We start from the raw sequence: 27,985 nt of genomic DNA, 5'->3' as shown, positions 1-27,985 counted from the left end.
GCTGTTATTTCAAAAATAAATTAAAAAAAGTTAGATTCTCCAAATATTTTCCAGGAAATTCACATTACCCTTGGAATGGTTTATCCTTCTTACAGTGCATTTCATAAGTAAGTAAAGCTTAAACCCACAAAGCTGGCAAAACACACGCCATATAGTTTTATTGTTATGCTGTACAGTACAACTCCGATTCTGCACTGCGAGTTGAAATATTACATGTACTGGTTTGAGGTGCGACTGTTAGTATGCTCATACTGCACCTGTAAACAGTTTTACAAGTAGAAAAATACAAAACCAGACACCACTCATCAGTATGTGAGGGGGAAGGGGAAAATGAGAGCATGGAACAGGAGGAGGGAGGCTCGGTAAAGCTATAGTACCTTTTGGTGAAGAGGAGGACAGATAAAGGCAGCGTGAAATGACTTCAGGGAGCTGCGGCAGTCTGGGGAGATAACAGGAATTGCACATATTTTCTAAATCCAAAATACCAACGGTAAAAGTCCAGTGTGCCGTCATTTTAAGAAGCTACATCTCAAAGGTCCAGTGTACTTTGAACAGTTCGCAGGAGGGGAAGAGCGGAGGGGAGAGTCCGCCGTGAAGCCGTGGGAGTCCCGGCTGCTTTAAGGCATGCACTCACTGTAATGTGGAGCCACAACATTGCTATTGGGATGGCAGTCGAAGCTTGTGCTCGATCCTGGAGTTACGTGCCAACGAGATTTGGAGTGCTGTTCATGAGCATTGACAATAATAATAATAATAATAAAGAAAAAACATTCAGCACAAATTGTCATATTTTGGATTTTCAGCTTAGGTTTCCCTCAAAAAGTCAATAATCAATGAGAACTGAAGGTTTTCACCCAAGATGTGGCAATAGACACATGGTAACAAATATCAGGTCAGTGTGGTTTCTGGATGACTTCCAGACAAACTTGAGGAGTGATAAGAAGAGGAAACCCTGACGCTGATCATAAATATGTTTCACCCAGCTGTTGTACAAAGATGTAAAACAAAAAACGACTCCAATATATAATCTGAACACAGAAGCATGAAAAGTGGGACATCTGAAGAAAACGCCTGGAAAACAGTCCAAATAATCAAATAATCTATTCTCTATTCACACGGCCACGCCTTCACACACGAGCGTGGAGCCGTGCACTCACACCATCGAAAAGTGCTGTGCTGTGCACATCCGTGTCAACGTGCAGCGCCACAAAAATAAGAGTTTAAGGCAACAAAGAGAGCAAAAACGGCACACAGTCTCATTTTCAGATTCAGATAAAGGCTCACCGATGACAACCAGAGTCTGATAACCTCAGTGTGTCAAGTCTGCGAGAACAAAAGGATGTAAAACACACAGCAGATGAACAAACACCACAGAGCGCTGGAACCAGGAAGCTCCACAAGAGGGCAGAGTTGAGTTATCAGAGTTCAAATCCTCACATCCAGCTGCAGATGAACTGCCATGTTGGGACAAACCTGTGGTTTCATAGCAGCAGACTCTCTGCCTCTCGGCCTGTGTGTGCTACATGACATGTGTGTATCAGTGTGTGTGTGTGTGTGAGTGTGTGTGTGTGCATCACTCAACTTGCATGTGCATAGTGAGATCTGTGCAGAGGCCTTCACACACCTGTACATGTCTTCTGTCGGCCTCTCATTCTGCTCCATGCAGAGATGGATTCTGCACCCTGCAGTTTGTAACTTTGGGTTTTTGTTGCCTTAAATTCAACCTAACAGGCCCACTCTTGTCAAATGTTACTCTCATGTCACGTTATACCAGCTGCAGCTCTCCTTCATGGTAAGAAGGTTGTTTACAGACAAGCCTGAGCCTGCCAGTGCATAATGAGGGCAAACAAAACCCTTTGTTAGGAGCAAATCAATGTCGTGGCAGGAGATCGTGAAGACGCATCGAGACAGGAGACGCTTACAGGAACCATCCACATCCAGATCTCAGTGACACAAACTGACACGAATCTATGCAAACACAAGTTCAGCTACTCGCACACACACACACACACACACACACTCACATTTTGTTGAGCACATTCAGTTCTGGGGATACACACAGACACAGAATCACAGGATCTAAGTGAAACCTCTCAGAAACAAAACAAGCTGGCAGTGCCGACGTTCCTGAAAGAAACCGATGAAAAAAGGAAACGTTTCAATAATGTGAATAAATTTCACTTTCTTGCACAGTCCAATAATTACTAATTTTTTTACTTCTTCTGATGAAGCCTATTGAAATCTAAGCTATTAAAAACAGTATACATGCTGAAGACACTGTTCTGACATACTTGGAATTCTTTTTTTCTACTTTATGAGTTTTGATAAAAGGGCCTAACAGTGCACAAAATTTCACCCCAATCTTTCTCATAAAATAAATGTGTGATCGCAACACAGCTGTGAGGTTTCCCTTTGACCCTTTAAGCAGGATTTTAATTAAAAAAGAAAAAAAAAAAACATGGAATAAACATAGTGAGAGCAGACACAGAGGTTTTCACCTAAGACGTGCAGGTCAGCCTGGACACACACACACACACACACACACACACACACACACACACACACACACACACACACACACACACACACACACACACAGGCGTGGACGACATGTTTGGAATGACACATACACCCAAAAGGCCAGAGTGAGATGACCTGACGTGGCCAAACCTGTTCTCAAGGCATCACAGATGCAGCAGTTTGTTGAAAAAAAAAAAGAAAAAAAAAAAGGGGGGGGGGGGGGGGGGGGGGGTTCAGTTCCCTCCTCCTCCTCCAAGAATCAGTTGCGTTCACTCACTGAACTAAATGCTATACAACAATCTGAAACTGGTGTTTTAGGCACAGTGTTGTTCACCCGTTCTGTCTGACACGACCTGCTGGAACCGGAGGTGAAATCAAAGTTCGTTCGTTCACTTTTAGACACGATCCCTTTTTTTTTTCTTCAGTAGAAAAACAAAACATCTTCCTTCACCCAGGTGGACTGAAAGGCGGACGCAGACAGGTGTGGGTGGGCGTGGCCACGGCTCGTGACCCCAAGTCTCTACTGTCTGCTGTTAAAGCTGGAGTTGGCGCTGCTGCAGCTCTCCTCGTAGGTGGGCGGAGGCTCTGCAACACAGACACAACGGAGTCAAAGACGGAGGGCTGGGAAAAGGAGGAGGGCGAAGGAACCCAGACAGAGAGGAATAACGACAAAGCTGTAAATGAAACCATATTAGAATAAAATTCAATGAATATGCAGGAAAATTATATTTCCTCAAAGCTTTAGTTCCTCCTTGTCTGTTCAGACTGTTAGACATGTAGCAGTCTGACTCCATTCCTCTCAGTGCTTCTAGTGAGACTGTTGCCATTACGCCTCCCTCTGCTGGACGTACCGCTGAAGAGCCAGGCCGGCGCGAGGCGTGGCAACACTGGAAACGCCAGGAGCCATTATGGTGTGTAAAGAGAGCATAAATGGGCCTATAAAAAGACCAGTGAGTGAAATCGCTTTATTTGACGCTGCGTGTCCTGCTCAGGGGAGCTGATACTTCTAATATACAGAGCCTTGCGAAAGTATTCGGCCCCCTTGAACCTTTCAAAACTTTGCCACATTTCAGGCTCCAAACACTTTTCAGTTTTTCATTTGTTTAAAAAGTTTAAAAATCCCATAAATTTCGTTCCACTTCATGACTGTGTCCCACTTGTTGTTGATTCTTGACAAAAAATGAAATAAGGAGTAATGAGCTGTTAGTTCCTTTTACTTGACTAATCATTTTGAGCAGTTCATTGTTGTTGTTGTTTTTTTTTTTTCATTTTAAATTTTGTCATTTTAAATTAATTCCCTGGCGATATTGCATGTGTGTGTTTCTGTGTGAGGACGGAGGGTTTCCTGTTCCACCCACCGTGAGGGTAGTCCCAGCTGCTGTACTCTGGGGGGAGGATGAGGGAACAGGAAGTGGGCACGGGCGTCACGTTCCCCTCGGTGAAGAACGGGATGGTGGCTCCGGTGGAGACGCAGAACAGCGGCGCCGAGGCGTCGGGCCGCCGGTGGCCGGGCGGCACGGCGGCGCCGGGGGCGTGGCTGAAGGCGCTGGGGGACATGGTGACCGGCTGACCCGAGGGGTCCTGCTGGGAGTGGCTCTTGGTGGGGATCGCCTCGCTGGCGAGGCCTCCGGCGCACAGCTCCTCCTCCGGCTCGTCCTCGGCCGGCGGGGCGCTCGGCGTCACGCCCGCCGCCCCGCAGGGGTCCGGGCTGGAGGGCACGGTCCTCGAGGGAGACAGGTTCACAGCGATGTTGCCGATGTAGATGGGCAGGGTGACGACGGCGTCCGGAGACTTTAGCGACACCTGCAGCACAAGGTGAGAGGAGAAGAACGTGATATTCCCACTTCACAGAGAGAATATCCCGGTTCTTCATTTTGGACCATATTTCTCCCTGTTTTTCTACAGCTGAGTTGCACAAACTAATTGCAGTTGCGGCGCCAACGTAGACGCAGACCTGGATGAAGTAGTCGATGTCTATGAGGCTGCAGCCGGCCAGAGCCGACTGAGGAAGAGGAGGGACGATGATCTGCTCCCTCCACTCGGCGTGCTTCCCGGCCTTCACCCCGGCTCCCTCCACCTCGGCGATGGTCCGGAGGTCGTACACAGGCCGCTTGGTCTTATAGGTCACTTTCTGGGGAGGAGCAAGGCAGACGGGTTGGGACTGTGTGTGGATTTCCGAGTTCTGATTACTGAGTATAAAAGGTGAACGGTCATCAGCTATCATGGAAATAATGTTGATTCTGATAGAAAAGTGTCAACAAAACAACAGGACATTACAGTTTCTCATGAACTGGGAGCAAGAGGAAACAGTGAACTGTACCTGAATGAGGCTGGCCAGGACGCAGCCCGTGTCTTTGCCCGACTTGTTGTGGATCTCGGTGGCCAGCTTGATGACCTGCCCGGGGATGTAGCCCCTCAGCTCGCTGCGCGCCTTCAGCATCAGCGTCCCGCTCTTCACCAGCAGGTAGCTGAACTTCTTGGTGGTCACGGCGTGGCTGGGGTGCTGCCGGGACAGACACGCAGGGCAGAGGCATGTTTGTGCCATCTCTAAAGGATCGGGGAACTCCTGAAAACCGACTGTATTGAAGCCAAGAGACTCTGCAGCGACTCACCTCGATGTCGGGCACCTCGTTGAGGTTGAGGAGGTTGAGCAGATAGAAAGGTTTCTGAGCTTTGTAGTCTTTGGAGAAGCGGGGCGTGTCGATCACGGCCCTGACGCGGTAAGCGATCTTCCCGAAGGGTCCCTCGAAGGACGTCGGCGCCGCGACTGAAGACAAGAGGACAGAACAGGCGTGACTTCGAGATCAGACTGATCGGCTGGTCGATCTGGCAACGGATGCGAAAAACAGAACATGTGGCTGTTTTCACAAACAATCAAGAGGCAGATTTCATCCAGAATGGAAGGAGACCAGTGCCTCTGATGAGTAATGGACGGCAGGCGGATGGAAAAAGCTACAGGGCAGGAAATTTAAGGAGGAGAGGATAAAAATAAGCATTTGGAAGGAAAGCAGCCAGACAGATGGAAGGAGGGAGCATCCCTCCGGCCTGACACTGTCCTACACACAAACAGCCTGCATCTAAATTTCCAATCACGGTTTTTACACCGCGGTGATTAAAGCCATTCTTCGCTCTCCTGATCGTGTTTCTTGTTTCCTGTGATCCTCATTCAGACGTTAATGTCAGCGAGGACGGCGGACGCTCCGGGGACAATCTGCCTGCGCTGCTGCCGCCGTCAATAAGAATTAACCAGGAGAGGAGCGTTGTTTTCTCTCAGACAGCTTGGCTGAAAGTGGCTGAAGATTGCATGTCTGGATTTGGTCATTGCAGCTCAGATGAAGCCCCGAAAAAAAAGGAGAATAATAATAATAATTACAGCAGAAAATCGGCTGGGAAATTTAGAATAGAATGCCTGATCATCAGTGAAGTATCGATCGTTTAAAAGTCCATTATGGAACATTTGTAAACAGAAACAAGAAAATAACACAATCCGCACAAACCCAAAGCCCCAAAATAACAGCAGTGTCAACACTGTCTCCTCACGTTTCCATGGAAACGAGGAAACAATGCGTGGCGCTCTGAGTCACTGCATCGTAAAGAGTTGTAAACATTGAGCCTGTAATTTGAATTACAGCCACATGAACGCTCCTGTGGATGGAGATGAATTGATTATGTCCAGTGCAATAAATTCTGCTAATTTGATTTCTCTCTGGCCAGTCGCCTGCAGAGGCGTTCTCATTTATGTGGTTCTGTTTAAGTTGTGTTTTGTTTCTCATCTATGGTCATTTATGTTTCCATCTTCTGTATACTTTTGCAATTATTTAAGCAAAAGCATATCAGTATGTAGATTAATTTCTTGTTCATCCATGTCCAAGTGGATATATTTAAAGAGAATCAGTGTTGAACAGACCCAGACTTCCCCTGTTTCCACGTTTTGGCTGCACGGCTGCTGCTGGTGTGAAGAAATGCCCAGAATAGCGAGAAGAGGCAGTCTGGCTCCACGCAGGAGTGAAGTCCTGATGTGTCCGTCTCATTAATGAACGATCCAGCCATTCAGAGAAGACGCAGCCTCGTCTTTCATCTCGTGTCTCTCCTCTGCTTTCAGCCTCTGCAGCTCTCCAGGTAAACACATCCAGTGTGAAGTCATTTAATAACCTTCTTTAAACTGTTTTTCTGCTTTTATTTTGTCTCTGTTGTGTATACTTCTGTGCACTTGTCCTCAGATTTGGATAAATCCTCAGTAAGAAAACAAACAAACCTTGACCTGAGAAAGAGCACATCCACCGTTTGACTCAGCCTTATCCGTTCCCTGAAGTGTCCTTGTTCGGTGTTTTTCTCCACCTACGTCTTCCTCCTCTGTCTGAATTTCATTGTTCCCACAGTGAGAGACAATCAGACCACAGCCAGACGCGAAGCGTCTCGGCTCCAGACGACCGGGCAGGGCTCGCCACAGGAAGCCGTGTTTGCTCACGGCATCGTCGATACACGGACGAAAACACCGGCAATGTGCAAAGATCATCCTCTCATGAGAGACATCTTCTGTTGTCTCTCTGAAGTCGTCACAGCAAACATTCTTTATTCTGTTATCATTCCAACAGCGCAAAGGAAACATATTCAGCCAATATAAAAGTGACATTATGTAACTTATCCAAACTTATTCTTTATCTACTTGTCATAAATCGTGTTGAGTCAAATTAAACAACATTGACGCTCATTCTATAAACCCACCAGCAGGGGGCAGTAAGACACACCAGCCCCTTCCTACATGATGGTTAATAAGCCCAGTGTTGATGTTCTGAAGTGATGGGGGCCTGTCGAGAGGGGAGGGCGAAGCATGGAGGCATGAAGACCAATTAAACAGTGACTGCACAACAGGAGAGGGCACTAAAAATAACCTCGACCCCCCCCTCGGCGCTCCCGCCCACGGCTGAGGGAGCGCCAGATAGCAGCCAGACGCCGCTCGGCGAGCCGCCTGCCAGGTGCCGAGTGTGTTCAGCTCGTGTTTCTACTGTCAGCGTGCCTCTGGTTTGGTAATTACACACGAAATAAACCATCAGAATGTGAATTTAATGTGTTACACGTCACACGCGCCTCCCACTCCGTGATGTTTGTCCACATTCAGATGTGAGTCAATGCTTTCAACTACAGACGAAACCAGTGAAACTCTTATGAATTGGAGAAACTTCGTCATGAGGGGTGGAAGAAACAGACGTAACCGTCACACTCACCTGGAATGAGAAACTGGAAGGGGAAGCTGTGTTCACCGGGCCCCAGAGTCCCTGTAAAAACAGGAGAATCTGTCAACACAGCAACATTTACACCCAGTCTCTCACATTTCTCATCGTTTGCGCGTTTATTTCGATTTCACACACCCTTCTGAGAGCACTGGGCGTCCCAGCGAGGCCCCGGGCCTGCGGGGCTCGCCCAGCGGGATGGAGTTTCTCACACAAACAAGCTCTGCTGTTCGAAGACAGCTGAGCCAATACGTCTTTTGTGGAGAAGAAAACCTGCAGCCGATCGCCTCCAGACACAGGAAGTGACGACCAGCTGGATGCAGACACCTGTGGCCCGCCGAGTTCCAGCTTCTCTCAGGAAAGGTAAACAGCAATTTACCTGCTTTGGTTCTGTTTTCGAGAGGATGCATTTGGTATTTTACATTTAGTGCTTCAAAGACAGATGTGATTTTACACGATTAAAAACTCAAAGTAAATATAAACAGGCCTGTAATTGAGCTTTTTTTTCCCTTCACGTTTCCTCCAACGGTTGTTGATTTTTAACAATTTTCCTTCATTTTTGTGCTGTTCACTCCCAGGTTTGACAGGCCAAAGGTCAAAGTATCCTCTGCTGTAGAACACTGTGTGTTTATGCAGAGTGGAACCAGTCAGGGTCTTTCTGCGCCTGTCCAGCTGAGAGAACCTTAACAGCTTCATCTTCATCATCCTCCAGATGATCTGACGCCGCAATTAAATTCTTCCAGACAGCAACATGTCTCACTTCATTAGGGACGGGTTCTATCTCCCCCTCGCTGTGTGTGTGTGTGTGTGTGTGTGTGTGTGTGTGTGTGTGTGTGTGTGTGTGTGTGTGTGTGTGTGTGTGTTCTCGTATTTCTATCCTTGTCGGGGCCAAATGTCCCCACAAGGATAGCAAAACGTGGAACGACGTGCCTTGTGGGGACCTTTTTCCGGTCCTAAGTAGGAGAAACAGTGTTTTCTTGACCATGTTGTTGTTACTGAAAAAAGTAAAAGTGCAAAAACATTTCTTTAGGGTTAGGCTTTGTTGTGGTGTGGGTTAGGGTTAGGGTAAGGGTCAGGGTTAGGGGCTAGACATGAATGGGAGTCAATGGACGGTCCCCACAAGGATAGAAATACAAGACTGTGTGTGTGTGTGTGTGTGTGTGTGTGTGTGTGTGTGTGTGTGTGTGTTCTCGTATTTCTATCCTAGTTGGGGCCAAATGTCCCCACAAGGATAGCAAAACGTGAAACGACGTGCCTTGTGGGGACCTTTTTCCGGTCCTAAGTAGGAGAAACAGTGTTTTCTTGACCATGTTGTTGTTACTGAAAAAAGTAAAAGTGCAAAAACATTTCTTTAGGGTTAGGCTTTATTGTGGTGTGGGTTAGGGTTAGGGTAAGGGTCAGGGTTAGGGGCTAGACATGAATGGGAGTCAATGGACGGTCCCCACAAGGATAGAAATACAAGACTGAGCGTGTGTGTGTGTGTGTGTGTGTGTGTGTGTGTGTGTGTGTGTGTGTGTGTGTGTGTGTGTGTGTCAGCTCCGGTGTTGACATAATCAATTTATTTGCATCACAAATGAGGAAAATCATCAAACTAACAAAGTTACATTTATTGGACTTTCTGTGAAATCATATTTATTTCATCAGCTGCAAATGAAAACATTTACAGAGCTGCTGTCTCTCTCTCTCTCTCTCTCTCTCTCTCTCTCTCTCTCTCTCTCTGCTCTTCTCAACCTGAATGGTCAAGCTATTGTTCAAACTGTTACTATATCTCCAAGCTCCTGTTGACTGGAAGAGGAAATCCTGAAATAACATCAGTATCATTCAGTCCTGTCAGCGAGGGCAGTCTGCAGCTTAGTAGTTTGTCTCAAACGTGTTTTTGCTGCTTTTCTCACCATTTGTTCAGACGTTTCTCTCAGGAACCGCAAAAATCCAGATCGTAAATCATCCCAAACAGCTAGAAAGTAGCTAGCTTTTCTTTGTTGAGGTGCAGAGTATTCACGAACATGTCTATTGTCACAAAACCAATTATTACTGAAAAGGACTACAAACTCAACATAAAGCCAGTTTTAATGAAACCTTCGGTGACAAAATACAGTGAAATGTCCAGAGATAAAACACCTTCTCCTGCAGCTGCTGGATTCTGCAAGTTTTTCCAAACTCACCCTGACAGCGCTGAGGCTAAAGCTAGTTTGCTAGCTTTAATGGCGGCATCGGCGTCACTGATATTTCAGCTCTGGTCTCAGTGTGGTGTTGTGTCTGCTACTCGGAAAAAAAATTGCTTTAAAGAAAAATGATAGAATTTGTTTTAATAAAAACAACACTTTCGTTAAAAATGTTCCATTTGTTTGGTCGTTTAGGACCAAATTGGAGCCTCCTGCAAGTTGGTTTTGGCCCACGGACCTTATGCTTGACACCGCTGATGGAAATATCTTCTTCAAAGAGCTATAAGATCTACAGTTTTACAAAAAAATGTTATGCATTGCATGGTTGTGTTTTTTCTTCGTAAATATGGAATAACTATTATCAGAGCAAAGCATGAAGTAAATGTGAATTTATTACTTATTAGTTAAAAAGTTGTACAGACACTATTTGTATGGGAATGCCATTAGACAAATCCACTAATTTAACAGCGCAGTGACACAATCAATAATGTAATAATACATTGTTATGGCTTCCCCATCCACTGACTATCTTTGATAAGTAAATTGCAAAAAACTGTTTAAAAAAAAGAGAAAAACCTTTATTTTCAACAAATGCAGTTTTATTTATATGATATTATATTACTGACTACAGTTAATACATTTTATATGACTTTTTTTTAGAACTAATTACATTAATGGATCAAATATATCATTACACTATTGTCATATTGACACTATGAGCTTTATTAGGCTGAAAAAGGCCGACGCTGTTACATTACTGGCTGATATTACAGTCTGCTCATAACTGCGTCGTTTATATTCTGCCCGTAACGCGGCCGAAATATAAAGCAGTCAGTCTCTGAAGCAGGAATCCAGCAGTCCCGCCGCCGCCGCAGCGGAGGGGAGACCCCCGTTCTCTGAAGGTCATTATCCCGGGATGAAGAGCGGACGCTGTCTTCACTCCGTTAACCGTCCAGCGTCTGTGACATACCACATTATCAGTCAGCCACAGGGGCCGTCGCTGGCTTTGTCTCACACTGGGCGTGTGTGTGTGTGTGTGTGTGTGTGTGTGTGTGTGTGTGTGTGTGTGTGTGTGTGTGTGTCACCCTTCCTGTCTCGGCTCTCGGGAGCGGGGGAAATCGGTCCATTTTCGGAGGAGAATGAGAAAGGAAAAAGTGTCAGCGATAAAGATGAGTGTGTGGAGAGAGAGAGAGTGTGTGTGTGTGTGTGTGTGTGTGTGTGTGTGTGTGTGTGTGTGTGTGTGTGTGTGTGTGTGTGTGTGATGAATTATTTATGTCCTTGGCCGTATGCTGCGCCGCTCCACACTAGATTGTGTGGGCAGCGAGGTGTTGAATAAGTTTGACTTTTTGCTTTTGAGATAAACCCTCCTTCAGTGTTCTGCGAATGTGATGAAAGTTTTACTTTACAGTTTGAGATAAATTACTGAGCGTTTCTACGCTTTTATTTAACGCGACATTCAAAGAATCGACGGTTTCGTGGGGTGGAAAAACGAACGGTGTACAGCTGACACGCCTTCCTCTGCTCTGAACGGCTGGCAGACGACGCCGCGGCTGACGGGACGGTGAGTCGGCAGGCCTTCATGTTTCAGCCTGTCGCTTCATTCTGAGCGATCTGAGGCCTGTTCCCGACCTGGAGACTCAGCTCTCAGTCAGTTAACCGTCCCAGAGGAAAACACCTCATGCAACACATTCAACTTGCTTTACAGTCGTCACTGTCGGAGCAGAATGGAAACAGGTACACGCTGACTGCACGGCGTGCGTCGCTGGTATGTGTGTGTACCGCACGCTGACGACCCGCGTTAAACATTGACCGCTGAGATTAGCCGCTCTGGCGGCCGCCCGCTCCTTCCACTGCGCGATCTGCATCTCCCACACTTTTCATGCATGCGCGGCACATTTCACCTTGCGGCCGCGGCCGGCACAAGCCGTACATACAAAACGCGGAAGGTCACGCTCACAACAAAGGGGTCCGGTAAGCCCTCGCTTCCGCCGCTGCGCGGGCGGCGAGCTGGGTGCAGCGGGGCAGCGTGGGTAAAACTGCAGTGAGTTCCACTGATCAGACGCCTGGAACAGGCGTGGTGGGGTTCCCTCAGACTGTAACTCTTGCCTCCACCTGCTGCCGCTGGGAGACCAAAGCTGGAAGGATTTTAGTTTTTCTGTTAAATTTATCTTTTTTTGATCTGGAATGTTAGGTCAAGGGTCATGAGCTGCCCATCTTCACACTACAATAACAGAATGCAACCACTCAAACAAAAAAAGCCAAACCAAAAACTGTGACAACGTGGGATCCCAACTTTGCAAAAAAGAAACTTGAAGTAACGACTTGTGTCACGCTGATCAGTAAGATATTTCACATAGCATTTCCGAAACCAAAGCTGTCTCCACCATTCTCTCATGATGCCTATCTTTCACTTGGGTCAGGCGAACAAATCTACTTACCAATCCTTCAAACTTAAGATAAAACTATTAGCAACCCTGGTCTTCCTTTATGTGAACAGTCTAACTTGATACTGTGTAAGCGTCGGCAGAGTTCTGCCGTCATTACCTTTGTCGGCGACAGACAGCGTGCTGTTGAAGTACTGCTCCTCCAGAATCCACGAGGCGTCGTTCACTTTGTTGGAGATCCCACATGAGCCCTGGCAGTTCACCTTGATGGCTGCGGACGGAAGAGAGCGAACGCAACGGTCAGCCGTGTGCATGAGGAAGAGTCAGCCAGTAAGGTCAGGAGAAAATACATTTCAAATGAAACTGTAATAAATGGATTAAATGTTTATGCTTAAAAGCATTGCACACAGTTTTAATCGATACAAACTGACATGGTATTAATACAACATAAATTATTCGACTAGTTTATTTTAAATTTGTTTTTTTTTTTTTTAGGTTTTGGACTTTCACACAATTTGTGGTGAAATTTCACACTTGTATATTCAGAATAACTTATTTCATCTTGAGTACAAAAGCTGTTGTCACATCTAATCATTTTCTTTGGAGTAAAAATCCCATCATAACAACAAAACAGCTGTAAATTAAAATTTTCTATGAAATTATTGACTTTAAACCGTTAAACACAAGAACTAGAGATGCGCGGATGGCTCATTTTTTCATCCGCAACCGCTTCTTAAAATCTCCATCCGCCCGCTATCCGCCCGCACCAAAGATTTTTTATCAGTTTTCAAAACCGAACCCGCCCGCCACCCGCAGAATAGTGTTTTGGCTAATAAAATGTTGCTTTTTTTATTTGAGTGCTTCAACTGCAACCCGCCCGAATGTAATTAAAATCTTAATTTTTCGACACGTCATCCGCCCGATCCGCGGTTATCCGCGGGTGCAACCGCAGTCCTCGCATCTCTAACAAGAACTAAACACTTGGCATGGTGAGTTTCCGGGAGCTGAAACGTCTAGTTTGTCATGTACGGTGTCTAAAGCGGGTAAAGAAGACGGATGAATGAATGAATGGAAATGTCTCGTCCAGCTAATAATAGCAGTCTGAAGATTAGAATTCTGAGTGATGAATTTCCCTTCCAGATTTCAACCTCGGACAAGTTTGTGCTCAGAGTATAAAGATCAGCTGAGAATTTAATTGAAATCTTACTTTTTTTTGCTTTATGTGAGACCAAAAGTTCTTTAAATAGTTTTGATAGTTTATCATTCATTCATTCATTCACTATTGACCAAAAAATGTCCTTTACTGTAATACCTATTTATAATTCACCCTCATTTCTCAGTTGGGTCAACACAGCCTGGAAAACAAGCCGAGCAGCGCGACACCCTGATTAGCATGAGAAAGACCCAGAAAGCAGGACACCATCGCCCAGGGCCTCCGCCGCTTGTTTATGTGCGCTCCTCCGCGGCGGTAAACAATCTGGCAGGACGGGCGGCGAGCGGAGCCCGCGTCAACAGACGGACACGAGGAGGAGACGTCTCATCAGAGGATGAAGGGGCTGCTGGGAATAAGAGTCCGGACACCGACGCTGAAACAGGTTCAAGGCTTCAGGACCCTGAACGCATCTTGGTTCGGCCTTAATTACAACATGAGAAAAAGCCTGTGCTGCATGGGAGGGCCTTTTCTTGGAGTTTATCTACTAAAAGTAATAAAACTTGTTTGGTTTACATCTGACAGAATTCATCATAAAATCCAAGCAAAGCCCTGGATTGCAGGGAATCGGCCACTTCTTACACCTAATGAATGAGTGAATGAATGATGGGTAGAATAAAAGGGTCTTTCACAGAAAAAGGTTGAATCAGCAAAACATAATTATCTGTTTAATAAAGCTTAACATTCAGCATCATCTGCAGAATCCACACAAAACACTAGAACGAGGACGCCAAAGCATTTCTGGTTTAACGAAGGACATTTCCCATGAAGACTGACTGATATTTAAACCACGGTGCTTCAGACTGTGCTCGGCCCATCATACACACACACACACACACACACTGGCAGTGGCAGATGGCTGAGCTCTCCACACTCGCAGGGCTGCTGGCACCGTTTTTGGGTAAGAGGAGGGACCTTCGCTGCTGGAGAGAACAGCCACGGCTCACAAAGCGGGGCGCGGCGCTTCAGCCACGCACAACAACTTTCACTTATTTGGTCGTTAATTAAACACCGCAATCTGCTCCTGCAGCCATCTGCCTCCTTCATGGAGAATAATGCCTTTAAACTCCGCACCGGATCACCACGGGGGCTTTATGGAGCCGCGGCTCGTCACGCAGCTCGCAAACTGGACAGAAAAGAAGCTTCCATTTCAACAATAACTGTTTACATCAGCCTGTCATGGAAAGGCAAAGCGCTCAGCCTATGAAAGGTCAGCGGCGGGGTAATCTGTTAATATCCCAGCAGCAGCAGCAGGAGGAGGAGGAGGAGGAGGAGGAGGAGGAGGAGGAGGAGAGGAGCGGATGGATGTCTGCAGCTGAATAATGGACAGGCATCTCCACGGGCGCCGCCAGCCGGATGGACCCGAAGAGGCGATGATGAGGCACGCACATGAAGATGATCCATTTCACCACAATCCACCACAGGAATCCCCCCCCCCCCCATCCCGCCCTGAGAAGAAGACAGCGGATTTTTGTTTCATGATCAAAGTCCTGCTTTAGTCCTGTTTAAATTTAAAAAGAAACGGTCTGGGATTATAGAGACGACTGAGAGTTAGTTACATAAGATTAGATTGATGGCTGCATGTGTTTTTAGTTCTAATTAATTCATCAGATTATTTGATATGAAGTAAGTAGAGTGTGTGGATGCATTATTTTAATATTGTTTGAATCATTTTCTGCTGATTTTCTGTTGATTGTTACGATCTGTAGCAGATGCACAGGTTCACAGGTTCGATTCCCACAGTGTGGGACCCCGAGGAAGACCTTTGACCCCCGTCGACTCCCCAGAGCGTCGTAATGTGGCCGCATATCGACGGGTCAATTAGGGAAAAAAGCTCCGGTCTCTGTGGCCCCCGTGTTGATGTGAAACATCAGACCGTCACAGAAGCCGCCGTGCTGAACTCACACAGTTGCAGCTTGGTCGTTCCGGGGCGGGAAGCTCCGCCAGGGGCCACTTCTGTAAAGACCAAGCAGCCGGGAGAGAAACCCACACTGGGCAGAGGGAGGGGAGGGGGGAAGCCCAGCGGACTCTGACTCAGCAGCTGCCAGCTGGTGTCCGTCCAGCCCAGGCCTTCATCGGCACAGGGCGCAAGACGTCACTGCTGTGTTTGACAGCGTCGGAGTGGGCGTGGACGGGGCCTGGCAGGATGCGGGAGGAAGGCGTGGCGCGACAAATCAAAGGATTCTTCACAATCCCCTGCCAACAACTGGTGAGAACGTTTCAAATGTCTGCGCAGGAAACTCAATTTACCCTTTCTGCATTTGAGCATGCGTTTGATTTTTTTGAAGGAATAAAAAAAGGAAGTTGAGCAGCCTCTTTAACCGCTTCAGCAGCCTCAGCGCACTTTGCATGATCAGTGACCTTGACGCACACACACACACACACACACACACACACACACAGACACACACACTCTAATACTGAAAACAAGAGCGGCCACGAAGGGCGTTTTCACACTGCCAGGTGCAAAACACAAAGTACAAAGCTGAAACACTGACAGTAAATTACATGTGTGAACAATACAGCTGGACATGTATGTATACAAGTAAAGCTGGGATGATGAGAGCAAATCTGAAAGTAAAAACATACAATAAAAAAACTGAGAGTGGAAAATCAAGTTGAAAATGTCAGGATTAAAGTTACAATTTTGAAAATAAGACGGAATGGCTCGGAGCTGATATGTTAAAATAAGGTCAGATCACTTTGTCGCTTTAGGTAAGCTGGTTACAGCTGAATCGATGAAAACAAGTCGTAACAGGAAGAAGGAAGACAAAGTGAGGACAGAGCTCGAGGCTGAGGACCAAAGAGGAAAGCTCCCAAAGCAGAAAGAGCAACAGGAAATATCATAAAAAAAACTTAATAATCTGGTAAAATACCAAATAAAGTGGTTAAAGTGTGCCATCGGTTCAGGAAAAAATCAAAAAAATGAAATGAAATTTCATGAACCTGTATCGGCTCCAATTAATCGTATTTCTCATCCCTCGTTCCTGGATGGTGTCTTTTGTCTCTTTCTCAGGAATTCTGCCCTTCAGGCCAAACCTTCCTGAGGAATACGAAGAACTTCTGCAGCCCTGCTGTTTGCTCAGCTTCAGGTTTCCTCAAGGCAGCGCCGCTTTTATCGCGACTGACGGGGACAGACTGCCGACTCAGACAAAACAGAGCGAGGAAAGCCATTTCGGCAGCGACTCTTCACCCTTTCCGGGGTGAAGCCTTCAGGTGGGAGTTGGCCGGCCGTTGCGTCAGCGGCGTGGGAACAGAAAACAGGGAAGCAGGGAAGCGGCGCTGATAATGTCAGTTCCCTATTTACAGCGATCACGGAGGGTCTGGTTTCAGTCCGGCACTGCCAAGCACAAAGCAGCCTCAGTCAGCCCGTTCCAGGCCCGGGATTTGAAAAGAGGCAGGCCGAGAAGAGCCGAGTCTCCGCCGGGACTCGGGTTTCACCCTGAAGTGGGTCGGCCGAGTGTGAATGAGACCAGGAAATCATCTGAATTGATCACAAACAGCCTCGACCGGCGTCATTTACACATTCCAGCATAATGAGGTGTGGAAACTCCCAAAGCCACGTCTGTGTGAGCGATAACAGGGCTGCTGCTGCAGATCAAAACCTTGAAAAAACACAACAGAACAGACAAAACAGCGAAGATAGAGCATCGCTTTCATTGTACATATATTATTTGCAGCGTTAAGTACCTACAAGTCTGAAAAGGAGAACTAGGTACTTTTTTGTGAAGTTGTGAAATAATAATCCCCAAACTATGAACACCTGGTCAGAATCTTTGAACTTCTGAATCCAGAATGTTTTTTTCCACGTCCTCATTTCCCATCAAGCACAACCCTGGAGGAGGTCAGAGGTCACACTGGGTTATGGTGCTGCACACTTCACTCCCATTCAAGGTCGAATTAGCATAATTAAGTGAGATAAGGCGTTAATGTGAGTAAAACATTCGATATAGACAAGTGGATTATACTGAAATGGTTAAACCGTCTCCTCTAATACATTAGAAATGAGGAACATCTCCCTTAAAGAAGTTCCTATATTGCAAAAACCCCTAAAAAGCTACTGAATTTAGAGTTCTGTGGTAATAGCAGTCATGACCTTATGAGATCTTTAAACTATCCAGTCGAAAAGCTCTTTTCTAAGTGATGCACAGTCAGACCTCCGGCATTCTTTAACATCTGCACATTATCGGGAAGTCGTTAGGAGAAAAAAGTCCAAACATATTATTTATAGACACCGTGTTCAATCCACAAGTTAAAACAATCAGAACTGAATACTAATGATATATTTTTACAGCATCTTTCACAGCAAAACGTTCATGACTGTACGAATTTAGTTTCCTCGCCAGAGCTCAGACGTCGCGCCCTCATTCAGCGGGACGGCCCAGTAATCCGACGCCACACTTTAATGCCTTCATTAAATCTTTAGGCGCTGTAACAATTAGTCCCTCTCACTTTTCCGGCACCGTCCCCCGTCTCCTCTCGGAGGCCTCCTCGGTGGGACATGTCAAACACGGCCAGCTGATCTCCTGCTCTGTCGGCCCTGAGTGTAAGGGAATCCCGCAGCAGAACAGAGCCCCCGCTGTTCGCTCGGACTCAATTACAGGTTTCTGCTGCTGCGGTGAGGCGGAGGTGAAACGACTGCTCTGTTACATAACGGCTCTGTCCTCCAAATCCAGCTGTTTGGCGAATATGTACAACTCTGCAATCTCCAGGCGCCAGTGCTCCCTCCACTACTCCGATTCATGACGGGCTTTGCGCACTTGGCCACCGCTAATCAGTTTATGGTGTTTGCACGTATTCCGGCTCGGCTGCGAGCACATCTGCCTGGGGTGCACTCCCGCCCCCGCCCATGTTTGCACGCATGTGTAAGAGGCTTATCCCTGCACAAGTTACATCATGGAACCACAAGACATGTAATCTGCACACTCGCAAACTCCCAAATCTCACTGCGTTTGGGTCCAAATGTGTGAGGCCTGATGCACATTTCAGGGTATGTTGAACATTTTAGGGGTTTATTGAATGGCACATTGTAAAATTTGAGAGTATACTGCACAATTCAGAATCATATTCCACATTTTAAGGGTCTATTGTATTGTATATTGCATATTCCAAGGATATATTGCACATTTTGAGAGTTTATTGTATTGTATAACGTATCTTTCAAGAAAAAATTGCATATTTCAGAGCTATATTTTACATTTTGAGAGTTTATTTTATTGTATATAGCATATTTTAAAGGTATATTGCACATTTTGAGAGTTTATTATATTGTATAATGTATATTTCAAGGATAAATTGCACATTTCAGAGCTATATTCTACATTTTGACGGTTTATTGTATTGTATGTTGCACACTTCAAGGATATATTGCTCATTTCAGAGGTATATTGAAAACTTTGAGAGTCTATTGTATTGCATATTGCACATTTCATTGTGATATATTACACAGTTCGGTTGTATATCACACATTTTAGCCTTTTTTTTTTGCTTCTATGTTCAAATTCTCATTAAATTCTTTTTCTGAGCTATTTTTCTTATTTTATTCCTATTTTTAGGTGAAATATTTTGTCTATATCCTCTGTTTTTGTTATTATATATTATGATATTGCGATGCTGTCCTCTATGTGGAGCAGAAGTGGTGATAAAGCCCACTTTTACTTTTATTTTGAGCGCAACACAGCAACGTTCAGCAGCTCCTGCTTGGTCCCAGGATTATTTATTTCCCGTTATCAGCCTGAAATGTGTGTGTTCTGGGTCTGGCAGCTGCCTCAGATGTGTAAACACCACATTTCTACCAGCTTAGCACCTCTTCCAAACAGTTGTTGTCCTCGTCTGGCCCGGTGTCGTTTTACAGCCTGCTTCCAGACACGGCCGTCTTCGAGCACTCCTGAATCACTCCACATCTCAACGGGAGTGTTTTCCTCTGTTTCCATCCGATGTTTCCAGCCGAGCGGAGCAGCGATTTAATGGTTTAATGCAAATGCAACACTCAGTATTTCAACGCACGCCGTGCTGTTTAAAGTAAAGCCGATCTTCAGAGCCAGGGCGACGCAATGATTCAAAAGGAATGCAGATCAGCGATATGAGCATCTAATTACCTTTAAAAATAGAATGAAAAGCAAACATTTACACAACAACGGGGTCAGAGCGGAAAGTTCCACCTTGAGAGCTGTTTTCAGAGTTCATCTTAAAAAGAATGACTGGCGGTTGATTATTAATGTACCTCTTGTGTAGATGACTTATTATTTCCAGGCATTCATGTGATATTTACTTGAAACTTAAAGCAAGCTGGGTTTCGATTGCTCATTAGTCATCAAGTATCTGCTTTGACGCCACAAACTGACCTTTGAACCTCATCAGTCCCATCCCAGCTGACGCCTGTGTGTGTGTGTTTGAGCTGCTTTCTCCCTGGAAGAGGTGTGTGACAATCTCTGATATCCAGACGTCTCGGGCTACTCGACCTTTAGAGAGACGACTTTGACTGTTTCCGTCCCGTCGTATGGGATCGTATGTTTCCAAAAATTCAACAGCATTTGCTCGAGGGCTTCTGGGAAAGTGAGTCGGGACGGCAGCTCTTATCTGAACCGCTGCAGCTTCTGCTCAGACACACACACACACACACACACACACAATTTAACAGCACTGGGAAGCGTGCAACTTATAGAAACCCAGCATCTTGTTTACAGGGAGGTTACTATGACAACCACAGCTCTGGCGCTGGAGAGACGGAGACGTCTGGATGAGATCCAAATGGAAGCAGCTGCATCGAATTAGGGAGAAATGTTCTGTTTGTGACAGACTAGAATACAAAATGCATTATTTGTTATAATATCATTGTCAAAGAAAGGATTAAAGCCTTTTTGCTCTTGAAAATATGGGAGCATCAAATTTCACTGATGTTCAAAATACATATTAAAACTCTAAATCAGCTTGTATCATATAAATAAAGAAGAAACTATATTTGAATTCCCTGTTCTCGACAGTACGGGTGTCAATCACGTTTAATACCAGCTCAATTTCACCTTCAGTAGTCTGGAACAGTGAAATTGTGTCATAATAAGATTTAACTTTAAAGTTTTTCTTTATGTGGAGCGGAGTTATACATGATGAAAATGAAAGCCAAGCAGACAGGAGAGTCTTGCGCTCCAGTTTTGGCTCACGGACCTTATGTTTGATACTGGTGGATTTTAATGTGCATATTTTTCACATTCGGAAAAATACTGCATTTCTCAAGACTATTCAGGAAATCGTTATTAACTTTTTCAAAGCTGAAAATCTTCAACAGTTCTTGTGTTGAATCAAATTTAAACTTATAAACCAGCCAGCCATACCTCAGAGGACTGAACCTGCTTCAGTAAAGAGCTAAAGCCGCACTAATGCCCGGTGGCCTCTGGGATCAGAAAATAATCCGCAGCTGGTGAAAACAAATCTTTGTGTCTGCCGTACTGTCATGTCGTCGGCCGGCGATCGATCGTGGAAAGGAGAAAGCGCTGAAGAGTCTGAAGGTGCCGCTTCCCCGCCGTCACACTGTGTTCTGGACCGAGCCGATCCATGTGGGCCTTCCTGTGACACTTCACTGATAACCACATACCAGCAGAGCCACACACCAACGTCTTATCAGCCGCCCCACGGCTTTTCTATCTTTAGTTTCTTTGTTATCTGGCGCGGATCGACATTTGGTTCCAGAGTGACGTCCGTCTCTGCGGACTGATTTTAGCGTTTTCCCTCGTTTCACATCACAGGAAGTGGGCCAGCGTTTCAGAATCGGGTCAGGGGAGGGGTCCATCAGACAGAATGACACACAATCCTCTTACAGTAGACTTTAAAAGAACCAGCTGTGGGGTGAGACAGTAATGGAGGTCAGGGAGCAGCTGTAATTAACATGAGTCAGTCTGAGGGGAGAGGGAGCAGCTGGTGACGAGACCTCCGCCCATGACGGAGCCGGAGCGCCGATCGATGCCGCCGAAGGGCAGAAGGGAGGACGCAGCCGCCTTCAATCACCGGTATTCTCACTGACTGATCATGCATCACGTTCTTAGTTTCAGGAAAAAGACGACAAAGTCTAAAATATTGAGTAAATGAAGTTCTTCTGTAGTTAAACTTCGTAGATTCAGTCATTTATAAAGAGCCATTGAAAACATTGTTGTGCAGACGGGGCCTTAAGAAATGCGCCCTTTTCAAAGACTTGCAGAGGCATTTTTGTGTGAACGAACACCTGAAATGAAACAGACGTTCATGAATTTTTACTTAAAAAACACTGTGAAGTCAATCTGAGCAGCAACAAGAGCTTCATGAGGCGTTCAGGTACCGCCTGGAGCAGGGAACAAATGAGCCTCGATTGTGCTCAAAGATCAATTATGAGTCAAAATAGAAGATTATTAAAAGACAACGATTTACTTGCAGGTAGAAGAAGTCCACACTGGACACATGATGGACTTTGACGAAGACTGACCTCATCCTTTGACTTTTTGTATTTATTTAAATATTTTCGTAAAATCCAAACCGAATGAGCACAGAACTCTTCAAGTAGGACTTGTTGCTTCTAATCATCATTAAATACGCAGCAGCAGTAACCACTGATTGATCTGCATTGAGAAATTCACATATCAAAACACAATCACCAAAACTGATGACTTATATGGAGTTTCTTTTTTTTTACTGCACTTTTTTTGAGTTGATCTGGAAAAAAGAGATATTGATTCCTGCTCTACTCATCTATTTTGTTTATTTCTCTTGTGCCTTCTTCAGAAACGGACGAAGGGACGCAGTCACAGCAGAGAGTCAGTAGTAAAAGGAATCCTGGAACTCATTGATCCTTCAGTTTTGGAACAAATGTGACTGAAACTGCTGGCAGTGACTCATTAGAGATAATATTATTAAAACAGCAGATTTGTGGTTACAATGGCGTTATCTCTGATCTCTGCGGTTCAAGTAAGGAGCGGTGTGTGTTCGAGACGTGTGAGACCGATGTGAAGATACACTCAGTCCCCTGAGGCGACGCAATCACACCGGCGCTGAAAGACCAGAGAAAACAGCTCAGATAGAGCCGGAAACAACAGACGTTGTGTCTGCAGAAACCAGTTCTGGCACATCACCAAGCCTCCAGTGAGGGTTAACATTCCCTCCTCTACCTCCTCTGCAGCCTCGACGATTCCTCGCTTTTTCTGCATCTCGCCCGGCGTACGCGGATCTCACAGCGGCCCACACTGATCACACACGCCCAGCGGCTCGCCCCGCTCTCGCCGCCGCCCCTGATAAATTCCACACTGAAGCGACCGCCGCCGTGCGAACAAGCGAGAACTCGTCCAGCGCAGAGGAGACAGCCTCCAATTATCTCATTTCGGTCGCATTAGGACTGAAAACAGAGAGACGGGTGGGTTATTAATGTAGCGTGACGGTGCAGCAAACGGTCTGTCGTCTGGAGAAGGGTTTTGTTGGGTTTGTAGGAATTCACAGAGCTTTCTGAGATCCTAAGTGTTTGGGACCTCAAAGCGAGGCTCTACGTCTAGAAAACAGCAACATGTAAATAATTCTGCCTGCTTTACACCACGTCTCACCTTGCGTTTCCTTTTCAGGAGAGTTACCTCCATGAGGAGTGACTCATTTCCTGATCAGCAGCTTCATCTCACACTTGTTTTTTCAGCGGCGAAGAGTCTCCAAACTTTGCTTTTTTTCAGTGTGAGAGCCGAGAGAGAGAAAACAAACCTCATAATAACAAACATAAACTGGCAAAATTCATCAGGTGTGAATTCAAACAGTCACAACACTGAAAAAGAAGAGGATCCAGTTCAGGAATACACATTATCAGCAGGTCCGCAGCTCCACTGGAGCGTTTTCACTGACATGATAAGCTGATAGGTTCAATCGTACACGGATGCTCAATGATTCAATGAATTGGTGGTTTTCAGTCCTTCTGTCTGGAGCCTCCTCCTCCACTGTCTGTCTGTCCGTCTGAACAAAGCTCCAGAGGTTCAGCTTCACACCCTCAAACATCAGAGTGAGCCGCTCACACTAATTTAACTTTCACTTCATGTCAAGTTCTGTCGACAGCCTGCTGTTAGTACCAGTCTTTCTTTACATCAGCCAACAATGTGAAAGTCAACCGCGAGTACAAATCTCACCGGCAGGATTGTTTCAGTTTGTTCTGGACTGAGGGAGGATTTATTTTGCTTTAACTTGGCGAACCTCACACCAGCTAACGCCCTGAGCACGCCGCAATATTGTACTTACTGTTTAAACTTTATATAACAGGCTTCATTCCGTTAGCGGGCCAAAGACCAGTTTTACGCCACAAAGTTTCAAGTAAAAACAGAGTTTTGTGCTTTTGTTTCAGAAGCATTTCCAGCAATCAAGGCAATGTTTTGAAAATGATGCCTGTTTACACGGAAATGGCACAACGGCTGAGAAAGGTGCAGTTCTCAGGCTGGGCCACTAGTGGGCGCTGTTGGTTGTTCTGTAATGAACACAGGCACGTGGACAGTAGCAGCATTTCAGGACCAAGTTGGATCGTTTTCCCCATTTCCTCGTGTCAATGTGGATTTTCCTGTTTTGCTATTTAACTCACACAGACCTCTGAAAGTTAAAAATAATATCTTGTTTTATTTTTCTTAAATAGCCTCAATTAAAGACATATCCTCCTTTCCACCAATTAAATCCCTTTTTTAAAAGAAACATAGATGCTGACAGTCTGTGTCTCTTACATGTAGTCATCCATAAAATGTAAATCTTGCGCCGGACCTTTTGTTGCGCCTGATTTAAACCATTTTAAACTCACTTTCCAGACAAACTGTGTCCCCCGTCAGCACTGCCACGTTTCCATTAGCCACTACATGCACCGGACAGTCTTCCACCGCGAGCGTCGTTTCAGGGTTTGCAGGTAAGGTCACGTCTAATGGCGAGCATAAGAGCCCGTCCATGTGATTCATTCACACGTGTGCCATTCTGCTTCCACGACCTTCTTCTTATGGAAGCCAATCAATGGAAACGCTGTCTAATGGTCTCCATCATCAATAATGGAGTGAGGCGAAGACTTTGGCCTCTGCAATATTCACCACTTTAGACGGCTTGCTTTTGATTCTTATTACCCTTTTGTGTTCATGCCATCGTGCTGCATGGTAACCGAACACACCCACACCAAGACAAAACCAGGATCCATACGGATCGTGTGGTGCCAGAATCTATGTAACGGAGAACATGAGCGGCTTATCGGCCCAGACACACTCCAAACGGTTAACTCTAACGTCGGGACAGCCGAAACAAAACCACCTGAACATTAAAGGACGTTCTGCACGTCAGTGACAGGATGCTCCCTCCGCCAGCAAGAATGACTCAACCAAGAGAAACGGCGCCACTAACTTAGCAGATGTTATCCTGAGTTTGATAACAGCTGCACTACATCCCAACGGTGAGACTTCGCACCGGAAAATCATCAAAAAACAGACAAATGCATGTTTTGATGAAGCTCATTCTTCACACTGCTGTAAATTTCCAGCAGAAAAAAATGGGGGCTTGTGGTTTGAATCTCCCCACTGGTCACTGAGGGTCCTTTGAGCAAAGGCTTTCACCCCAATCTGCTCCCTGGAAGCCACATATTGTCCTGTTCACCATGAGTATGAAATGTCTTTCAGCTACAATGGGTCAATCAAAAGTTAAGACACACGAGGATCCAGTACATCAAAAACCCATCATGAAGAAGAAATGCTTTGTCAGAAAAATCAGATTTGTCTTCTGCTCTTACAATAATTCTTAGATTGTCTCTTGGGGACGCATGAGGACAGAAATCCGCGGCGCTCCGACAGAGCGGAGCCGCTCACGTCTGCCGGCCTCAGCAGGATTCGGACCATCCGAGCGATGCTGAGAGGGGTTACGTCGCATAATGCAGCCTCGGCATTTACAGCACATTATCAGGCAGACTGAAAGCCCAGGATGGAGCCTGAGTCTCCTCAGACGGAGCGCCTGTGCTGACAGGTCACCGGAGGTCACCGACTCAACAAATGCAGCACGAAAAAAAAAAAAACGATAGAAACATTGCAAAGTCAATTTATGCATCAACATTTTAAAACAAATAGCCGCTCGACAGCCTCCAACCTCAACATTACATTTCTACAGACAGCTGTGGAGAATAAAGAAGCAGCAGAAGCGCCGTGGTCGTACCGTCATTTCAACTCCTACAAGATTCTTCCAATTCTCAGAAGAACAGTCCTCTGACTGTATATGAAAGTTATGAATATTTTAAAATAAAATTACTTGTACATTTTTCCTTTTGATAGAAAAGATGACATTTCGTTCCTCCCTACCAGCTGTTGATTGTTCATGATTTAAAAAAAAGACTCAATCTCTTTATGTAATAAATCTTTAAACACTGCATTAAAAGGCTGCTGACTGTGGAACAGCTTTCAAAGCATCAGCACTTTTTCTCAAATATTGCTTCAACTTTGTCCTGTTATAAATGTGTATGTGCCGTTTGAGCAGCTTTGATTGATCAGAACACTGAAACTGAAACGTGGTCTCAGGCCTGCGGGTGTGAATGATGTAAAATCTGATTTCAGAAAACAAAACAGGGCGGCGAATGCAACTGATACACCGAGGTCTGCCTCGCCGCTCGCTTCCCGGAGCTTTTATTGAGCTGTTGACTGCAGGAAGCTCTCCCATCGTCTGTAATAACTAGCAGGGGCGGCACGCACTTGCCCCGGCATTCAGGGTCGAATGTGGGAATAACGCCGGGTGTCAGGTAGAGGCAGGCTGCGGCCGGCGGCGGAGCGGAGCCGGGTGGGAGGCGTGACCTCTGCCGGGGCGCCATCTGCCTCAGGTCGGCCTGGGCATTATGGCAAATTAATCTCACCGTGTCGGACATGCCAGTGGAAAAACCATAACACAGAAATGAAAAAATACACATAAAAAGATGACATTTTGGGAAAATTCTGGTTTTCTCTTGTAGTGAGTCATGAAAACAAGCTGCTGTGTGATTCTTTTTCTCAGTGAAGACATAAAACCATCGACTGTCATGTCTGCAGTCTTCGTTGAGATGAGGGGATTTCACAAGATGCTCACCGCAGGGAAAAGCAGGCTGGTGTGTGTGTGTGTGTGTGTGTGTGTGTGTGTGTGTGTGTGTGTGTGTGTGTGTGTGTGTGCTTTGTGCAGGTTTGTTTGCACTGTGGATGTAATCTGTCAGAGGTGCTGCAGCTGTAAAACTCTCTGATGTTTTCCTGTTTTCTGCTTTCTCTATCCTCCTCCCAATCATCTGCAATGGGGTGTTTTTTTTTTCTTTCAAGAAACTTTTTTTTTTTTAAATGCAAACCCAGCTTTGTGGAGAACAATGAGTCACGTTTAGTCACTCAGGTGTAAAGCAGATAAAACACTCTGAATGGGCTCGACCACACATCAGAGTAAAAACTCACACCTGGCAAGTGTTTAACTTTCAGAATCAAAGCTACAATAACTCAGCTTTTGCAGCGTTCTTCTCCTACATTGGGTAAATCTCGTAAAAGTGCCTTGAAATAACGTGTTGCATTTAGTGCTATTTGACATTGAATTGAATTGAATCACAAATGAGTGAGTTGATTCATTTGCATGTCATGCATTTATAACACAGGCTTCCTGACATTTTGTCATCTTTTAGTTACTATCTCAACAGGCATAATATTGTGTCAAAGATGAAGGCAGACCTTTAATATGAGGGAACAAATCATCACTTATACAAAAGGATCTTTGTGTAATTCCATTCTAAGAGCTGCTCTCCCTTGTTTCACTCTATCAGCTGTGTGTGTGTGTGTGTGTGTGTGTGTGTGTTCTTCATGGATGTTTGCATGCAGTCCTCCCTGGGCTGTGCGCAAAGTGAGCTTTTAAAGGCAACATCACCTGTTGTTCTGCTTATTTCCTTTTTTTTTTAATTTGCGTTTCTGCCGAACTCAAACAGTTTCTCGGATTTGGCCTTGAGACAATAGGTGGAAGCAACGCGTTTAAAAAGAGGCAGGATGTGGGCCAAAACGGCACGATCGAGTGAAATAACGCAACAATCATCACCGGGAGGGTGGAAACTCGCGGTCCACTCCCAAAACGACATCCGCAACACACTCTGCGCAATGTCGACAGGCTGCGAGACCGCAAGACAGAAGAAAAGAGGACGAGGGGGGGAGGAGAGGGCTTAGCCGTGTTCTTCCGAGCCTCCGCCACCGGGGAGGAAAAAGTTTATTTACGCGGAGCCTGGCTGTGCGCTTCGCTGAGCGCGCGGCGGAGAGACGGAGACACGCTGGCAGCGGACGGAGAGAAAAACCCTCCTTTTTTCTAAAGAGTGTGACAGAAACGTTCACCTTTGTACTGCAGTGAATTCCCCGTCCGGATCTTCACAGTGCCGCTGATCGACTCCCCCGGGCCGTAGACCACCTTGTTGTTGGTAAAAGTGATGTCAAATTCTTGCAGCTTTCCCATGGCTCCGCTCCTGCGCTCTGCGCCGCTGATGCTGCGCGCGCGTCGCTCGCG

General features: G+C 45.8%; 1 protein-coding gene across 1 annotated transcript; it reads right to left on the bottom strand.

Moving 5' to 3' along the window:
- Window positions 1-131: 131 nt before the first annotated feature.
- Window positions 132-27,985, bottom strand: arrdc1b (arrestin domain containing 1b). Its single transcript, XM_030084727.1, has 8 exons — window positions 27,817-27,985; window positions 12,458-12,568; window positions 7,746-7,796; window positions 5,133-5,287; window positions 4,841-5,023; window positions 4,475-4,651; window positions 3,879-4,323; window positions 132-3,105 (listed from the first exon to the last, which is right to left on the bottom strand). The coding sequence occupies exons 1-8, from the start codon at window positions 27,932-27,934 to the stop codon at window positions 3,041-3,043; spliced, it is 1,305 nt and encodes a 434-aa protein (XP_029940587.1). The 5' UTR covers window positions 27,935-27,985; the 3' UTR covers window positions 132-3,040.

This window comes from Salarias fasciatus, assembly GCF_902148845.1.
Source record: "Salarias fasciatus chromosome 7 unlocalized genomic scaffold, fSalaFa1.1 super_scaffold_4, whole genome shotgun sequence".
Taxonomy (NCBI): Eukaryota; Metazoa; Chordata; class Actinopteri; order Blenniiformes; family Blenniidae; genus Salarias; species Salarias fasciatus.
The sequence above is the reverse complement of the archived record's forward strand: the minus strand, read 5'-3'. Positions and strand labels throughout refer to the sequence as shown.

Bases quoted from the DNA above. Each gene is read 5' to 3' on its own strand.
- arrdc1b (XM_030084727.1), bottom strand. From the start codon at position 27,934: ATGGGAAAGCTGCAAGAATTTGACATCACTTTTACCAACAACAAGGTG. The intron at 7,797-12,457 runs GTAATGACGGCA...CTGTTTTTACAG, and splicing joins GCTGTCTGTCGCCGACAAAG to GGACTCTGGGGCCCGGTGAA. The intron at 5,288-7,745 runs GTGAGTGTGACG...TCTTGTCTTCAG, and splicing joins CTTCCAGTTTCTCATTCCAG to TCGCGGCGCCGACGTCCTTC.